Source organism: Quercus robur, chromosome 5, assembly GCF_932294415.1.
Source record: "Quercus robur chromosome 5, dhQueRobu3.1, whole genome shotgun sequence".
NCBI lineage: Eukaryota > Viridiplantae > Streptophyta > Magnoliopsida > Fagales > Fagaceae > Quercus > Quercus robur.
Window position 1 is genome coordinate 86,222,813 of NC_065538.1, and position 16,274 is coordinate 86,239,086.

General features: G+C 33.8%; 2 protein-coding genes and 1 pseudogene across 7 annotated transcripts in view; 2 read left to right on the forward strand and 1 right to left on the reverse strand.

The window, feature by feature from the left end:
• LOC126727549 (beta-amyrin synthase-like) overlaps positions 1–3,696 on the forward strand; it is a 44,640-nt gene extending 40,944 nt beyond the window's left edge. For both annotated transcript variants that reach the window (XM_050433261.1, XM_050433260.1), the window contains exons 6-17: positions 43–209; positions 324–515; positions 604–717; positions 973–1,092; positions 1,272–1,394; positions 1,488–1,586; positions 1,939–1,995; positions 2,136–2,326; positions 2,427–2,604; positions 2,814–2,894; positions 2,986–3,069; positions 3,345–3,696. In XM_050433261.1, coding sequence (XP_050289218.1) covers positions 43–209; positions 324–515; positions 604–717; positions 973–1,092; positions 1,272–1,394; positions 1,488–1,586; positions 1,939–1,995; positions 2,136–2,326; positions 2,427–2,604; positions 2,814–2,894; positions 2,986–3,069; positions 3,345–3,467 — 1,529 coding nt within the window. In that variant the 3' untranslated portion in view covers positions 3,468–3,696. The remainder of the gene's footprint in view (positions 1–42; positions 210–323; positions 516–603; positions 718–972; positions 1,093–1,271; positions 1,395–1,487; positions 1,587–1,938; positions 1,996–2,135; positions 2,327–2,426; positions 2,605–2,813; positions 2,895–2,985; positions 3,070–3,344) is intronic.
• Positions 3,697–5,914: 2,218 nt separating this feature from the next.
• LOC126728893 (beta-amyrin 28-monooxygenase-like) lies at positions 5,915–11,326 on the reverse strand (annotated as a pseudogene).
• LOC126727550 (oligopeptide transporter 7-like) lies at positions 6,267–10,711 on the forward strand. Of its 5 annotated transcripts, XM_050433263.1 has the most exons (5): positions 6,267–6,812; positions 8,685–9,143; positions 9,508–9,762; positions 10,077–10,259; positions 10,400–10,711. In XM_050433263.1, the coding sequence occupies exons 3-5, from the start codon at positions 9,550–9,552 to the stop codon at positions 10,628–10,630; spliced, it is 627 nt and encodes a 208-aa protein (XP_050289220.1). In that variant the 5' UTR covers positions 6,267–6,812; positions 8,685–9,143; positions 9,508–9,549; the 3' UTR covers positions 10,631–10,711. The 5 variants fall into 5 exon arrangements, with proteins under 5 accessions (XP_050289220.1, XP_050289222.1, XP_050289221.1 ...); XM_050433265.1 differs by lacking the exon at positions 8,685–9,143 and having other exon boundaries at positions 9,501–9,762; XM_050433264.1 differs by lacking the exon at positions 8,685–9,143 and having other exon boundaries at positions 9,520–9,762.
• Positions 11,327–16,274: the final 4,948 nt, after the last annotated feature.

Here is a 16,274-nt window from a genome sequence, read left to right on the forward strand (position 1 = left end):
TTTTACTTATGGCTTACCAATTGCTTTGCCCCTAAAATGTAGCCAAAATGTGGTGCTACTGCCGGATGGTGTACATGCCCATGTCATACTTATATGGGAAAAGGTTTGTTGGCCCAATCACACCTCTCATTCTTCAATTGAGGGAGGAACTCTACAATGAACCTTATAATGAAATTAACTGGAAGAGTGTGCGTCATCTATGCGCGCAAGTGAGTTTACCTTAATTTTCTCCGCGTGGTTGATACTTGTTTTTTTCTTTCTTTTTTCTAGAAATGTTTTTAAATATTTCTTCCAATGCATTGATTGTAAAACTATTATTACAGGAGGATATCTACTATCCCCACCCTCTGATACAAGATTTTCTTTGGGATAGTCTATACATATTCACTGAGCCTCTTCTCACTCGTTGGCCGTTTAAGAAGTTGGTCAGAGAGAAGGCTCTTCAAGTAACAATGAAGCACATTCATTATGAAGATGAGAATAGTCGATACATTACTATTGGATGTGTGGAAAAAGTAATGTAATTTTACAATCAAGAAAAGCAATGGTGAACATCTACCTAGGCTATGAAACAGTTTTCCTAATGTCACATGCTGTGAACAGGTTCTATGTATGCTTGCTTGTTGGGTTGAAGATCCAAATGGAGATTATTTCAAGAAGCATATTGCTAGGATCCCAGATTACATATGGGTTGCTGAAGATGGAATAAAGATGCAGGTTAGTAATTATATTTAGCAAAACAATTGTAGAATTTTTTTCCCTCATGTTGAAGATTTACATTTCACTTTATATTGAACTGTGTAAGAAGACATTCTATAAATTGTTCTATTTTAGGGTTGGCTATGTACACCAATATATACATTTAAACTTTAGCATAAGCCTAAACCTATGGTTTTCTGGTTTTGAGTTTATAATTGCTAAGGTACCTTGCAAGAAAATAAGTGCTTGCTAATTTTGATATTTTGTATGCAGAGTTTTGGTAGTCAAGAGTGGGATACTGGTTTTGCCATTCAAGCATTACTTGCTAGTAATCTTGTTGGCGAAATTGGACCTACACTCGCAAGGGGACATGACTTCATAAAGAAATCTCAGGTTTGCTTTTCAATTCTTTTACCATCTCTTAACCTTAATAATCAAGCATACCTTTTGACCTTTTTTCTTTTATTTAAAAAAAAAAAAAAATATATATATATATATATATATATACAGACACACATATATCCTGTATTCACTCAATCTAATTATTGCAATTTCCATGAAAAATTAAAAAGGTCAAAGACAGTCCTTCTGGGGACTTCAAAAGCATGTACCGTCACATTTCCAAAGGATCGTGGACCTTCTCTGATCAAGATCATGGATGGCAAGTTTCTGATTGCACCGCAGAAGGTTTGAAGGTAATTTACTTTGTTTACATGATTCAATAAAGTCAAGTATTTCACCTCATCCATAATCATTGTGTTCCTCACCAAATTTAATCTATTTCACAGTGTTGCTTGCTTTTCTCAATGATGCCACCAGAAATTGTTGGTGAGCAAATGGAACCAGAGCGGTTCTATGATTCTGTCAACGTCCTACTTTCTCTACAGGTAAGGATTAACCTAATGTCGTATCTTCAAGAATACTTATTGTGCACTTGTGAGCATGAAATAGGAAATCCAGAATGCCCTTGGTTTTACTACGAAAATAAAATTGTTTAACTAAAACAAAATTACTTTTCCAAATGCAAAAGGTTTTTTTTTCTAAAGCATCTTCTCCTAAACTTTTACCAATTCCAGTTGTAGCTACCATTACATTTGAATGATATGATAAAACTCTAAAGGCTTTTGAAACTCACTTTGCACAAACTGTGGAAGCTTTATTTCCCTCTAGTACATTGTTTATTTCTTAAGTATTTCACTTTATTCAGATCAATAAGCTTTATTCTATGGCTTAATGTAGAGTAAAAATGGTGGTTTAGCCGCATGGGAGCCAGCAGGAGCATCAGATTGGTTGGAGGTAAGTAATGATCTCAGCATACTGAATTGACCTTGAAATATTATTTTGGAAATACTTTGAAACTATCTAATTGCCGTTAAATTCACACATTGACATATATTAATGGTATATTATTTTTCTTCCCCCCCACCCCCCCTCAGCTGCTTAATCCAACTGAATTCTTCGCGGATATTGTTATTGAGCATGAGTATGTTGAATGCACCGCATCAGCAATCCAAGCTTTAGTTTTGTTTAACAAATTATACCCTAAGCATAGGAAGGAAGAGATTGAAAACTTCATTAAAAATGCTGTACACTACCTTGAAGACATACAAATGCCAGATGGTTCATGGTATGTACCTCAACTAGTTTATTAGATATGATTGAAACTATTTTTGATTATACAAAGGAGTATTAGAGAAGATCGATTACATGATAAAGCATTTTGATAGGTATGGAAATTGGGGAGTTTGCTTCACTTATGGTTCGTGGTTTGCACTTGGAGGTCTAGCTGCTGTTGGCAAGACTTACAACAATTGTCTCACTATGCGCAAAGGAGTTGACTTTCTACTCAAAATACAGAGAGATAATGGTGGCTGGGGAGAGAGCTATCTCTCTTGCCCAAAGAAGGTAAATGTCTCAACATGGAATGTGCTTTGAGCTTCTTTGATAAATTGTCATAATATCTTTGATTCGATCACTATTGATAGCAGTTCAAGCACCTTTAATAACACACCCCATTTTGTTTCCCAAATTGTTATTAAGGGAAGAATCTTTGTCAATGAAGTTATTGTTTTTTCTAAACGTGAGATTCAGTGGATGCTACATAAATTATGTAGGAATATGTACCTTTGGAAGGAAACAGATCAAATTTGGTGCAAACTGCATGGGCAATGATGGGTCTTATTCATGCTGGACAAGTAAGTTGTTAGTTTAAAAATCTAGCATTATACATACTATCTATTCTTATGTTTTTCTTTCATAATTCTATATCAAAACCTTTTGTAATAGGCTGAAAGAGACCCAACACCTCTTCACCGTGCAGCAAAGCTGATAATCAATTCTCAACTGGAAGATGGTGATTTTCCTCAACAGGTATCTCCCTGTAATTAACATAGCTTTCAAAAATCAAAAGAAGGAAAAAGATAATGTTTTTTAAAAAAGAAAGAAGAAGATTGACATGAAGATAGTTTTCTTTCTTGCACTATGAAGAACACAGGTTTAAAACTAGCTTGTGACACTAGGTGATTGAAACAAGAATTTTTTATCGAGGAGGGAAGAGAGAAACAAAGTAACAAACTATGAAAATATATTATGCTTGAATTTTACTGACAGCGTTTTTAACCATTTATATAATTCTTTTATGGCAGGAAATCACTGGAGTCTTCATGCAGAACTGCATGTTACACTATGCAGCATACAGAAATATATATCCGTTGTGGGCTCTCGCTGAATACCGCAAGCATGTCCCATTGCCATCTAGAATCACTTAAGTGAAGCAGTGAATTCTGTAGTTCAAGTAATATATGAATGACGCTGAAATAAAACCCAGTTTTTAATTCTCTTACTATTCTGGGATGTAGAAGTTCATAACATTATTCGGCAGATTTGGACTCCTATAATCACTCGTGGTACTACTTGAAGGAATATCTATGTAATAATGATACAGACAACCTTTTCCACGATGTCTTTCTGAACTTATTAACTTATTATTGATTTTCACATTGGTACACAATTGACACTATGTTACATCACATTTGAACTTGAACAGGTCACTTAAGTCACGTTTAAAATAAGTCAATAAATCAATTCCGGGCCAAAGGTTGATATATATATATATATATATATATGTGTGTGTGTATATATTTGAAGAAAACATTTATTAAACTACAAAATATATTACAATCTTAGGGAAAGCGGGGAATACAAAATTCAAAAGACATTACCTCAAGTCTTTTCCAATAGTTTGAAAAGAAAAATCAGGACATTGATAAAGATACAAAATTTATACTAACCCGTAAATTTATTTATTTTTTTAAAATTATTTATAAATACTTAACTATTTTATAGTCATATAAACTATATATCAATGTTGTGGGACTTTTGTACCTCAAGATTTGTTATAGGAAACTTGACTCTCCTCTACTTCCCCCTCTTACCCTCTGCTCTCTTCTCCCTCCAAACTTCCATACACACCAGTTTTAAAAATAAAAATAAAAACTGTTCCACTCCCTCTCCTAACTGAAGCCTTCTTCTCAGCAAATTTCCTTGATTACTTCATTGTTTCATCTTATCAAAACTTATTGAATTTTCCATGTCTCTTCATCACCAAAGACCCATCAACTTCCATTTTTAGAGGATGTGGACCATATCAGGGACTTTGATTATGGATCTACCTATCCACATATGGTTCAGGCTGTTCACCAAGTAATTGGGAGGTAAAGACTTATTTTCCTTGTCCTTTACTTCCTCATATTGTGCTCATGATTTGATTTAAATGCTGACTTCTCTTGTTGTAGCTTTGGGGTTATGAGTACTTCGACTTTCATGCCCAAAGTTGAAGGACCCAATTGTAGGAACTTTTCCATGATTTTCTCATTTTACATCCTCCAACTCATGCTCTATTTGACCAAGACTTTCGCCTTCTAATATCATCACTGGGGACCAAGAGTTTGAGTTTATAAACCAGTATAAAATGGGATGTTTACAATAACCCTCTTTTAATCATGATAGTAAAATTAAAAAAAAAAAAAATTTTGAGTTAATTAGTTTTATATATCATGTCAAGATATTATTTATTGAAAAAATATTATTGAACCACTTTTACGGAATAGCTATTGTTTCTAAGATGTTCTTGCACCCTTGTGAGGGACAGACTTGTATGGAAGGCATTACAAATCAGCCAAAAATATCACAAGTAAATTAAGGTAACATTTTGTGATTTCTAAAGAAATTCTGTACATATAAAAAATAAAAATAAAAAAGAAAGAAAGATGATCCCTCGGGAAAAATAGGTAACTAGCATTAATTTTCTAATTATTTAGTTAGTAATTAAGGTTTCAAAACTATTTATTTTTATAGCATCTCGAGTCTTTTAAACTCGATTTTGGAAAATAACTCGAGCATAAAACACTCGATTTCTATGCTCTAATTTCTTCCAACGTGGCATAGTTATCCACGTGGGTAGACAGAAATCGAGTCTTAGAGACTCGATTTCTAAGGGTTATACATAAAATCAGTGAGGAACCAGAACATCAGGGAAGAAATCAGAGAGAAAAAAAAAAAAAAAAAAAAAAAAAAAAAAAAAAAAAAAAAAAAAAAACAGAAACAGAGAGAGATCGGAGTGGGTCGCGCGAGCCCAGGCAGAGCGGCGCCTGGGTCACGCGAGCCCAGGGGAGACCCAGGCAGCGCGCGGCCTGGGTCTCGCGAGCCCAGGCGAGACCCACTCCGATCTCTCTCTGTTTCTGTTTTTTTTTTTTTTTTTTCTCTCTGATTTCTTCCCTGATGTTCTCTCTGTTTCTGGTTTTTTTTTTCTCTTTGCTTTCTTCCCAGAACGTTCTGGTTCCTCACTGTTCTCTCTCTGTTTCTGGTTTTTTTTTTTCTCTCTGCTTTCTTCCCAGAACGTTCTGGTTCCTCATGACTTGGGTCTATGTATAACCCTTAGAAATCGAGTCTTAGAGACTCGATTTCTGTCTACCCACGTGGAAAACTATGCCACGTTGGAAGAAATTAGAGCATAGAAATCGAGTGTTTTATGCTCGAGTTATTGCCCAAAATCGAGTTTAAAAGACTCGAGATGCTATAAAAATAAATAGTTTTGAAACCTTAACTACTAACTAAATAGTTAGAAAATTAATGCTAGTTACCTATTTTTCCCTAATCCTCACTATTAAGCTATTAGCTATGGCATTCATTCAAGTATCTCATCATATACCCTTATTTATCCGCATACATTCAGTAAGATGGTGGAATTAGGGTGCCGGTAAGCATGGTGAGGAAGAAGGCAGACGGGAAGCCCTTTGGCCGGTATGGGCATTGGATTCACAATGATCTTCTCATCCACAATGATCTTCTCATCGCGAAGCAACTTCTCCCAGTTGAACCTCTTGACAACATTATGCATGAAAACCAGAATTTCCATGCGTGCATACTCTTTTTTCCAGGACACATCCTAGGTCCTCCTCCAAATTGTACATAGCTGTATGGTAATGGTCCATTCCCTTCAAATCTTGAGGCACTACAACAAACTTGAGTTTTTTCAACATTTTTTTTTATCTACGGTTACTTAAAATGTTAATAAAACCCCTAAATTTCTACAGTTGTACTCAACTGTTGATCAAAATAAGGAAATTAACCTACCTATTTCCACTCCACAGTTGGCACAACTGTTGAACCAAGTGTTAAAAAAAAATTAAATAAAAAGTTTTATCCACGGGTTTGTTGAATGTAGAAGATAAACCACATCTTTTATCTACGGTTGTCAGTGTTGAAAATTAGAAAAACGGAATTTATATAAAGATACAGAACAAATCAAAGTTTAGCTCAAATCTCTCTCACTCAAAACTTAGAAATTTCAAAGCCAATTTCATAGCTCTCAATCATGGAAATTTCGAAGCTCTAGGTCATGGCAATCGCATAGCTATTGTTCTCTCAACGCGGTGGCTCTGTCTCATCGTCACTCACAATGTCGAAGTCGAAGTCTTCCATCAACTCCACTACTCTTCGCCTGCCTCATCTAATCTCCCCCAATTTTCTAGGGTTTCAAGCTCAATCACCACTACGACACGAAGATCATTTTGCTTGATTCGTCTCGAATATCAGTTGCATTGTTCTCTAAGGTCCATTTCTTATTGAATACAGTAATTTTGTCCATACTCTGTTATTCGCTTTGAATGCTCTGATTTTGGATTGGATTCGTGTATTTCTAGTTGATTTTAGGGTTTATATCACTCTTTTTATGGTTTTGTTTTGGTTTCTGTGGTATTCGTATTTCCAGCATGTATTTTGATGATATACTGTTTGATTGCTCCAATTTTCAAGCGGATTTGGGTAATTTTGTGTGATTCTAAGATGCTTCATTCACTGGTAATTGTGGATTTACCGATTCCCTCATGACTCGTTCCCTTGAAGCAATATTGATCGTGTTGATTTTTCATAAAGCTATCTCTCTGGTATTTTGAAAATCTGGGTATTTTGTTTTTTAACAGTGTTATTTATTTATTATGGTAGTTGTAAATAGTTAGTTTTGTATTGGTTCAGTTTTTTTTTTTTTTTTTTTTTTTTTTTTTTTTTTTTTTTTTTGCAAATGGCTGATTTAGCATAGAAGAGGACTATGAGAGCATTATAATAGATTTACTTTTGAATCACGAAATTTTTTATATGTTTGAGAACTCCCATTTCCCCTTTATTATTCTGTGGACTCTTTTCGGGTTCGATTGGGGATTAGTTTGTCTATACTTTTTTGGGGATTGGATAAGAACTTCATTGGCAAGATGATACTCTCTGCTGTCACAAATTACCTGGTTTCATATCTGGTTTTTATGGTGTGTGGAGGCTGAAGCAGTGGTGTGACATGAGTTCTAGCGGAGGTGATTGCTTCCATAATGGACCTGTTAGCTGCTGATTGTGATTTTGAGCTAAGAATTTGGTTTTGATGTTTGTAGCAGTGTTTGTGATGGAATAGGGTAAAAGTTCTATTTTATTTTTCCCACTTGAAATAATTCAAGGTGAGTAAAGTTAAAGAAAAGCAAAAATACTTACCAAGTGGAACAGTTATCTAGAATTTTTATTGGAAAATAAGATTAAGAGTTAATCTCTGTTGCTTGGTATCATGTTGTTTTGTATTGTGCGTGAATATGAGAAATGTAAATTAACAATATTAGTATTAAATAACAGTCCAACTTTGCAACTTTAATGTTTGTTTTTTTGTGGAATTGACTGAAAGATGTCATTGTCATTATAGCTCTAAAATTTCAAAGGGATATTCTGCTTTTCTGCTATTAATAAGAGTTATTCTTGCTTTGATTTTCTGTTGTCCTAGATATCATATGGTAGCATGGTATGTGGTTCTTAAAATTGCAATCTAAATAGTAGGATTGTCCGGTCCTATTACCCTTGAATATTAGACCCAGGGTTGCAATTACAAGAGTTATATGGTTGTTTTTGTTTGTTGCTTTATGATTGAAAGGGCCATTTTTTGTCAGTTCTTTATGAACCTGATAATTATAGTGAGTAGTTTTAGATATGGATACAGAAGCTTGCACTTTTCAACTATAATGCCTTCTTTCTGTTTCTCATGAGCTTGTTTTAATCTTATACTTTTGTCACTAACACTACTTCATTTTAATGTGCACACTAAGACTTTCAGATTTGCTTATATGACCTTAGACATTGCTTATATAACATAGGGAGGGGAGATTGCATTAGATTGCCAACCAATTAGGGGCCTTCCTTAAAGTATTATATGAGAATTCAGAGTCATAGTGGTTGTATTTTTTTTTTTTTTTTTTTTTTTTCTACCAGGAGGGTTTTTGAGAATTATGTGATTATGTGTAGTTGTAAGTTGTAATTGATTAGATGTGCTCGGTTGTAAATTTTATAATGCACATTGTGATATAGATGGTTGTTAATTTCCAATTTTTTGGTTTATAGCCTCAGTACTCACTTTGAAGTCTAAACTGATCTCCCTTCCCTTTTTGTCATCCCATCAGATACAAAAACTCTTCAAAGCTTTTTGTACCATACGCCTATGCTTATGGTTTTCATTAAACTGCTTATGCTTAAACTCTTCATGGTCTTCAAATTGGTGCATTGGGGTTTGATTGGTCTAATGTTTCCGCTTACCTTGGGAGCCCATTGGCCAGTCCGTGGTTTGCTACAGCCAATGTTGCTGTTGGTTTTGCACTTTTCATGTATGTCATTACCCCTATAGCATATTGGCTCAATATCTACGAGACCAAGACGTTTCCTATATTCTCAGATGGGCTATTCACGTCTACTGGCCAAAAATATAATGTTTCAGCTATAATAGACCCCAACTTCAGCTTTAACAATGAGGCATATGACCGTAAAGGCCCTCTCTATATGAGCACCTTCTTTGCTATAACTTATGGTTTTAATTTTACCTGCCTTGCTGCAACTATTGTTCATGTGCTCCTCTTCCATGGAAGGTAAGCACACTTCTCTACTTGAATTGTTTGTTTGAAATTTGCAATGAATCGTTTCCTGATTGCTGTTAGATGTGTGTAACTTAGAATATCCCTGTAATTGTATCTTTTATAGGAAATGGAGAGTTTGATGAATTCAATAGGAAATTTTTCATATAGGACAAAACAACATAAAATAGATATTGTTTTGCTAGCACATGCCTCTGTGTGTTTGTACATGTATGTGCCATATAAAGTAGCCCTCTTTAAATTGAAAATGATTTAGTCAACACCTATATATATATATATATCTAGGCAGGGGTGAACTAGCTTATAGCCTTGTACATTGTTTTATATCAATAAGTCACTCATACTTTCAAGGTTGTAGTGAAAATGGCAGCCAAGCAAGTCTGCCCTCCAAGAGAAGAAGATGGATGTGCACACAAAGCTCATGAGAAAATATAAGCAAGTTCCTCAATGGTGGTTTATGTGCCTACTTGTGGTTAACATTGTGGCAACCATATTTTCCTGCCAGTACTACATTGATCAACTTCAATTACCATGGTGGGGCATCTTGCTAGCATGCAGTCTTGCCTTATTTTTCACTCTTCCTGTTGGAGTCATCACTGCCACAACAAATCAGGTATGTCTTTGCACTATATTACAAATTTTGCATTAAGTTTTATCAATGTGCAGTAAATTCTTTCACCACCATACACACATTTGACCGTAAATTTGGGTTGTTTTGAGTTTTCTACCTTTCTATTCACTCACCATAATCAATTCTAGCTAAAGTTCATGTAAATGCTAAAATGGCGTTTATTTGTTCATCCTATATGTAGATTTTAAATTTAACCAGCATTGTGTTATCAACTTGTGCATTGAGTACTACATCTACTACATGCAGGTGTTAGTCTTCTAACTTCTAACATGAGTAAATCTTTCTCTCGTGAGCAGATGCCAACCTTAAATGTAATCACCGAGTATATTATTGGGTATTTGTATCCAGGATATCCTGTTGCCAACATATGCTTCAAAGTTTATGGCTACAAAAGTATGAAACAGGAGATCACCTTTTTGCAAGACTGCAAGCTTGGTCATTACATGAAGATTCCTCCAAGAGCAATATTCGTGGCACAGGTTAATTATTATCTTATGCATTCCTCTTCACAACTGAAAATATTATGGAAATGAATTTTTCAAGTTTTGTTTTAATAAAATGATAATAATATATTTATTTATTACTGTCCCTTGATTTCCATAGCAATGATTCTTTTTAGGTGGCAGGTACCATAGTAGCAGCACCTGTGCATTTGGCAACAGCATGGTGGCTAATGGACACAATTCCAAACATATGTGACAGGGCATTGCTTCCAACAGGCAGCCCATGTACTTGCCCTGGTGATCATGTCTTCCACAGTAAGGAGTCTTCTTCTTCAAAAGACTCCTTACTGTATTTATGTATATTCTTTTCTTTTTTTTCTATGTGGCCTAAGAATGAATTTGATTGATTTATTTATTTATTTTAAAGAAAATACTTATTTCAACGTTTACAAACTGTTGAAATTTATCTCAAAATACCCTTTATCGACGGTTGAGTACATGTAGAAAAAAGTAATAAGCATCTTTCTGTGTTTATGTTTCAACGGCTTTTAATAATACTTCGACGTTTATTAACCGTTGATAAAAGTGTAACATTTTTTTCGACGGTTGCATAGGCCGTAGAAAAAAAATTTCGACATAGTTTTTAACGGCGGTTCTCGACGGTTACTTTAACCGTTGAAAATACTATTTTCAACGGTTTTTAATACTTTTTTCAACGGTTTTAACCGTTGAAAATAATCAAATTTCTTGTAGTGAGGGGTCAAACTTTTCAGGCTCTGGGAAGAATTCTGAGTTCCTATGTGTTGAATTTGCACTCCAATATAACTATGAAATTAACAAAATTTTAAAATGCAAAGTTATTGCAAATATAAACGTCCAAATTAAAGTGTATATAACAAAGTACAAAAATATATATACCAAGGTACAAAAACACGTGCATTAGCATAAGCATGGTGTAAAAAAAAAATGAATATACCAACCTTCCAACCCTTGGGAATAGAGAAACCAGTGAAAATAAAGTCATTAATGGCCTCTCGAAAAGCACCCTGAAGGGGTGGGGCAAGTCTCATCACTTCACAAGCAACATTCCATGAATACTTCATCTTTTGAATGTCATCCCAGTTAAGTAACTCCCCTGGTTTCTTTAATTTCGCAATCTCCATTTGCTCTTGGTAGCGACATATTTTATGTAATTGGCTAATCTTTTGATAAAATGCACTTTACTTGTAATTTGGTAGATCTAGGATAAGTTTAAGACATCAAGAAACATGTTGTTCAAGTTAAGTGTTAAATCCATGAAGATTTGATCAAGAAACAAGTGAAAAAGAGTTGTTCCTTAAAGCTCAACAACAATCTCGACAAAAAGACTTCTATCGAGATTTAAAGTCGAAACTCGACAGAAGCTCGACATAAGCTGTTTCTGTCGAGGTCTACGAAATTAGAATTTCAAGATATGATTTTTGGCCCTAGTTGACATGTATGTGTAGGGTTTCTTTTCTCACAACCCTACACATATATAAGGCTTATTTTAAAGGCCGTCATACATGGAGAATACATGCAAAAAGTGACCTAGTTCATTATTCTCTCTAAAGAAGCTACTGCGTCTTTACGCCAAGGGTTTTGTAAGTAAGGAGCTTTCTGATCTTCATCGTTGATGAACTGAAGAACTTTGCAACCAACATCTTCTTCAAGTTGCTAGTGTCAGTCATGTACTTGGATTCGTGCATCATTGGTTAATTAGTCACGTATTGGGATTCGTGCATTGAACTGGAAGATTGTCACTACAATACAAGTCCAATTGGGTATTAGGGTAAGAGTTCAACTGTAGGTTGGTATTTCGGGATAAGCTAAAGGGTTTGGTAAGATTCCTTATACTTGTAACCACTTGTGATTGATAATAATAGATTCTTGGGAGTGGTGACCTAAAAATCACCTGGTGGGGTTTTGCCTCAGTGGTTTTCCCCATTCTTAAACAAATCATCTGTGTCAAATTTATTTTTCGCTGCATTTAGATAATTTGGTGATTTGTTTGTGCTACCACGCTATTGCATGAAATTTGATCTAATTAATTAACTTAGGTAATTAATTAATTAATTACAAGGGGTCAATTCATTTTTGTCCTAACAACTCTATTTCATACAAAAATGTGAATGAAGATGACTAAACAATGATTTTGTATCAGTGTGATTTAACTTTTATTTTAAATGTATAAGAAAACTAGCCATAAAAGTAAGAAATGGATCCAATTCGTGGTTTCAATTATATATTACAAATTAAAATATATATTTAATGTTACATCATTTTTTTTTTTTGAAACGTAATGTTACATCATTTAAATAATAACATTATTAACTTTGTCTTTTTATACTTAAAGATATAGTTTTATTTATATATTTATATACATTACAACTCTGTTAGGACATATGTGATTCACTTATTAGGAACATATGTCACTATTTTATGTAATTGGCTTATTCTTTGACAAAACGCACTTTACTTGTATTTGGGTAGATCTAGGATGTGTTTAATACTTCAAGAAACTGTGTTTCAAGATCAAGTGTTGAAGACATGCAAGTCTGTCCAAGATTCAAGCTGAAAAAGTGATGTTCATTAAATCTCGACAGCTAGCTATTCATCGAGCTTAAGAAGCTATTCCAGCCCCGTGGCTCGACAGCTGCTCGACAAACAGGTATCTGTCGAGCTTTATGAAAAACAGAATTCCAGTTTTGTTTTGACTCTAATCCGGGATTATATGTTTGGGCTTTCCTTTCTTCTAACCCTAGACATATAAAATGATTATTTTAAGGGCCGTTAAAGGGTACACAAGTTGCACAAGTGTTAAGCAAAGTTTGTTCAAGCAATTTGTAACCGGAGACAAAGTTTTGCCCTAGTTCATCATTCTTGTGAAGAAGTTGTTGTGTATGTGCACCGTAGGGTTTTATGACCAAGCATCTTCTTGATCTTCATCGTTAGGATGAACTGAAGAACTTTGCAACCAACAACCTTCTCTAGTTGGTGATTAAAGTCGCGTACTGGGATCCACGCATTAGTTAGTCACATACTTGGGAGTCGTGCATCAAAAGGAGAAATTGTCACTACAGAACAAGTCTAATTGGGTATTGGGGTAAGGGTTCAACTGTAGGTTGGTATAAGGTACTAGGATTCCTTTACTTATAACCGCTTGTTTTGATAATAGTGGAATTTCAGGAGTGGTGACCTGAAAATCACCCGGTGGGGTTTTTGCCGTTAGGTTTTCCCCATTCGTAAACAAATCACCGTGTCAAATTTATTTTCCGCTGCATACTTTAGTTATTGGTGATATGTTTGTGCTATCACGCATTTGCATGTTAATTAACTTAATTAATTCACTTGGCTAAATTAATTGGTTAATTTATCACAAGGGGTCAATTCGTTTTTGGCCTATCAAACTCAACAATAGAATTTGAGGAATGGTAGATGATAGAAAGTTTTCCAAAAAGTTTTTGAAGTAATAATTATTGTAGAGACTTTTGTTTTTCCCCAAATTTCCTTTACTGCTTTTATATCAGTAAAAAGAATTATCTTTACTACTGTATTATATATCTTTATATATATATATATATATATATGGTAATATTGATCAATAAAATAAAAAATTATTGTCTTTTCAAAGATAATTACATTCAAAATTTAAATATAGTTGAAGAATCTAATACATTGAACCTTATAATTGTAACTAAGATTATTGACTTGTTTACTAAAAGTTGGCAAATATAACTATTTGTTTCGACATTAACATTTTATGGATAATGAATAATTTTTCAAAAATTATTTTCTAGAAAACTATATCATTTTCCTATGTTTAGTAGCAACCTTAAAATGAGTTCGAAAACAGAAAACTATCTATTGACTTTCCTTATTTAGCTTCGCATGAGATAAAATTAATTTCCTTATTTAATTTCTCATGAGATAAAGTTGTTTTCTTGAAAATTTTAGTGGAGAATAACTCTATCTCATGCCAAACTAAATAAGGAAAGTTAAGAGATAACTTTTTTTTAACCCATTTTTTTACACTACCAAATATAGAAAAATGTGAAAAGTTGTACTTATATAAGGTTTTCTATTGAAACAAATAGAGTTATTACATTTAGGGACCGTTTGGATTGAGGGGAGAGAGAGGGGGAGTGGAGGAGTGAAGGGGAGTAAAGTTGATTTGGCTGAAAATATGATAATTTTGGGTCTATTCTTCTTTACTCTACTCTACTCTCCCTCTCTCCCCCTCAATTCAAACGGATCATTAGTTTTTGTTTGCATCCATAGAAATCAATGCCATGCCAAGCATATGAAAGCAAGCCCCGAGTAGATTGGTATTTCGTAAAGCTTTTTCCTATTATTTTATTAACTTATTTTTTATCTTCAATTTTTAAAACTATTATTTTTTAAACAAGATCATATATTTTCCAACTTTCAGTAAATAAATCAATAATATTTTCAATAAACCCTAATCCAAATGAAAATTAATTAAGTATGATATTTTGTTATAAAATAATTTGTACCTCTAGGATTTTTCATTCTAGAATAGTTATAAAATCCAAACCAACTTGTGGGTTCCAGTTAGCTCAACTGGTAAAGTCTCTGATGGTTGTATAAGAGATCTGGGGTTCGATCCCCGCCTATACCAAAAACTAATTGGTGTCTTGGTCTGATGATAAAGAGCTATCATCAGAAGCGGACATCATAGGTTAAAACTCTCTCTCAAAAAAAAAAAAAAAAAAAAAAAAAAAAAACCCAAACCAATTTGGTTAGTAGGATCAATGAATTAGTGAAACATAAAGCATAAGACTTGGTCAAATCTAGTAAATTCCGGTAAATTCTTTGTAATCCTTTTCACCCCTAACGAACTCTTAAAAGCGTGTGGGTTTTTTTTGTTTATATACTCCACATAATTTTTTAAATGATTTGAAATTTTGGTTTTGTTGAAAAGAGAAAAACCAGTATTAAGGAACAAAATCAATGAAGACATTATCTCCCATGATTTATTTTGATTATTTACAACAACAACAAAAAGTGTCTCTTAATTTATATATGTAGAAATGGTTTGAATATTTTCATTTTAAAGTTTTTTTTTTTCTTTTTTTTTTTTTTATTTTTAAATTTCGTAAGTGAATTGTTTCTACTTATATTTGTGTCAACATTCTTAATATATTCCTTAATTAATAAGTTAAACTTGAGTTACGTAATAGTCTTTTATGAATTTTTCTTTTATGACTTATCATTTAGCTATTCATTACAACATTATTAATAATTTTAATGAAAAAACATAGTGGAGCTCTTTACCTTTATCTTTTTTTTTTTTTTTTTTTTTTGAGAAACTTTATGTTTATCTTTTGAGAGTGTCCAATAATTAATATTGTATTAAGTATGTCACCATATGTTTGTAGTTTTTTTATTGTTAGAAATACTGAAATCTTTAGTATTGTATTTCTTGATCAAAGAATATACATGAGTGCCTATATGTGTGCAGTACAAGAGTGTAGTACAAGAATGTGTGCTATACAAGTAATCTAGCTGGGCCTAAAGCCCACAATATAATACACATTAACAGTCCCCCTCAAACTCAAGGTGGATGTGAGACCAGCTTGAGATTGTCAACCAAATCACAAGTGCGTCCCTTAGGAAGTGACTTGGTGAAGATATCTGCAAGTTGATCTTTGGAGGAGACTGAGAAAAACTTGAGAGCACCATGGACAAGATGATAACGGATAAAATGACAATCAATCTCGATGTGTTTAGTCCGTTCATGGAAGACATCATTGTGAGTAATATGAATGACACTCTGGTTATCACAATAAAGAGGAGTAGCAAAGGATGTGGACATATCTAAATCCTTAAGAAACTATCGTAGCCAAAGGAGCTCAGATGTGGTATCAGTAAGGGCACGATATTCTGCTTCAGTACTAGAGCGGGCCACAAAAATTTGTTTCTTACTTCACCAAGAAATCAAAGAAGAACCAAGGAGAAAGCAATAACCTGTAGTGGACCTACGATCAGTGGAATCTCCTGTCCAATCAG

What these genes read in the sequence shown, in the direction of transcription:
- LOC126727550 (XM_050433263.1), top strand. Translation starts at nt 9,550, where the DNA reads ATGGATGTGCACACAAAGCTCATGAGAAAATATAAGCAAGTTCCTCAA. An exon ending in TCACTGCCACAACAAATCAG is followed by an intron (nt 9,763 to 10,076) that starts GTATGTCTTTGC and finishes TCTCGTGAGCAG; the next exon opens with ATGCCAACCTTAAATGTAAT. An exon ending in GAGCAATATTCGTGGCACAG is followed by an intron (nt 10,260 to 10,399) that starts GTTAATTATTAT and finishes GATTCTTTTTAG; the next exon opens with GTGGCAGGTACCATAGTAGC.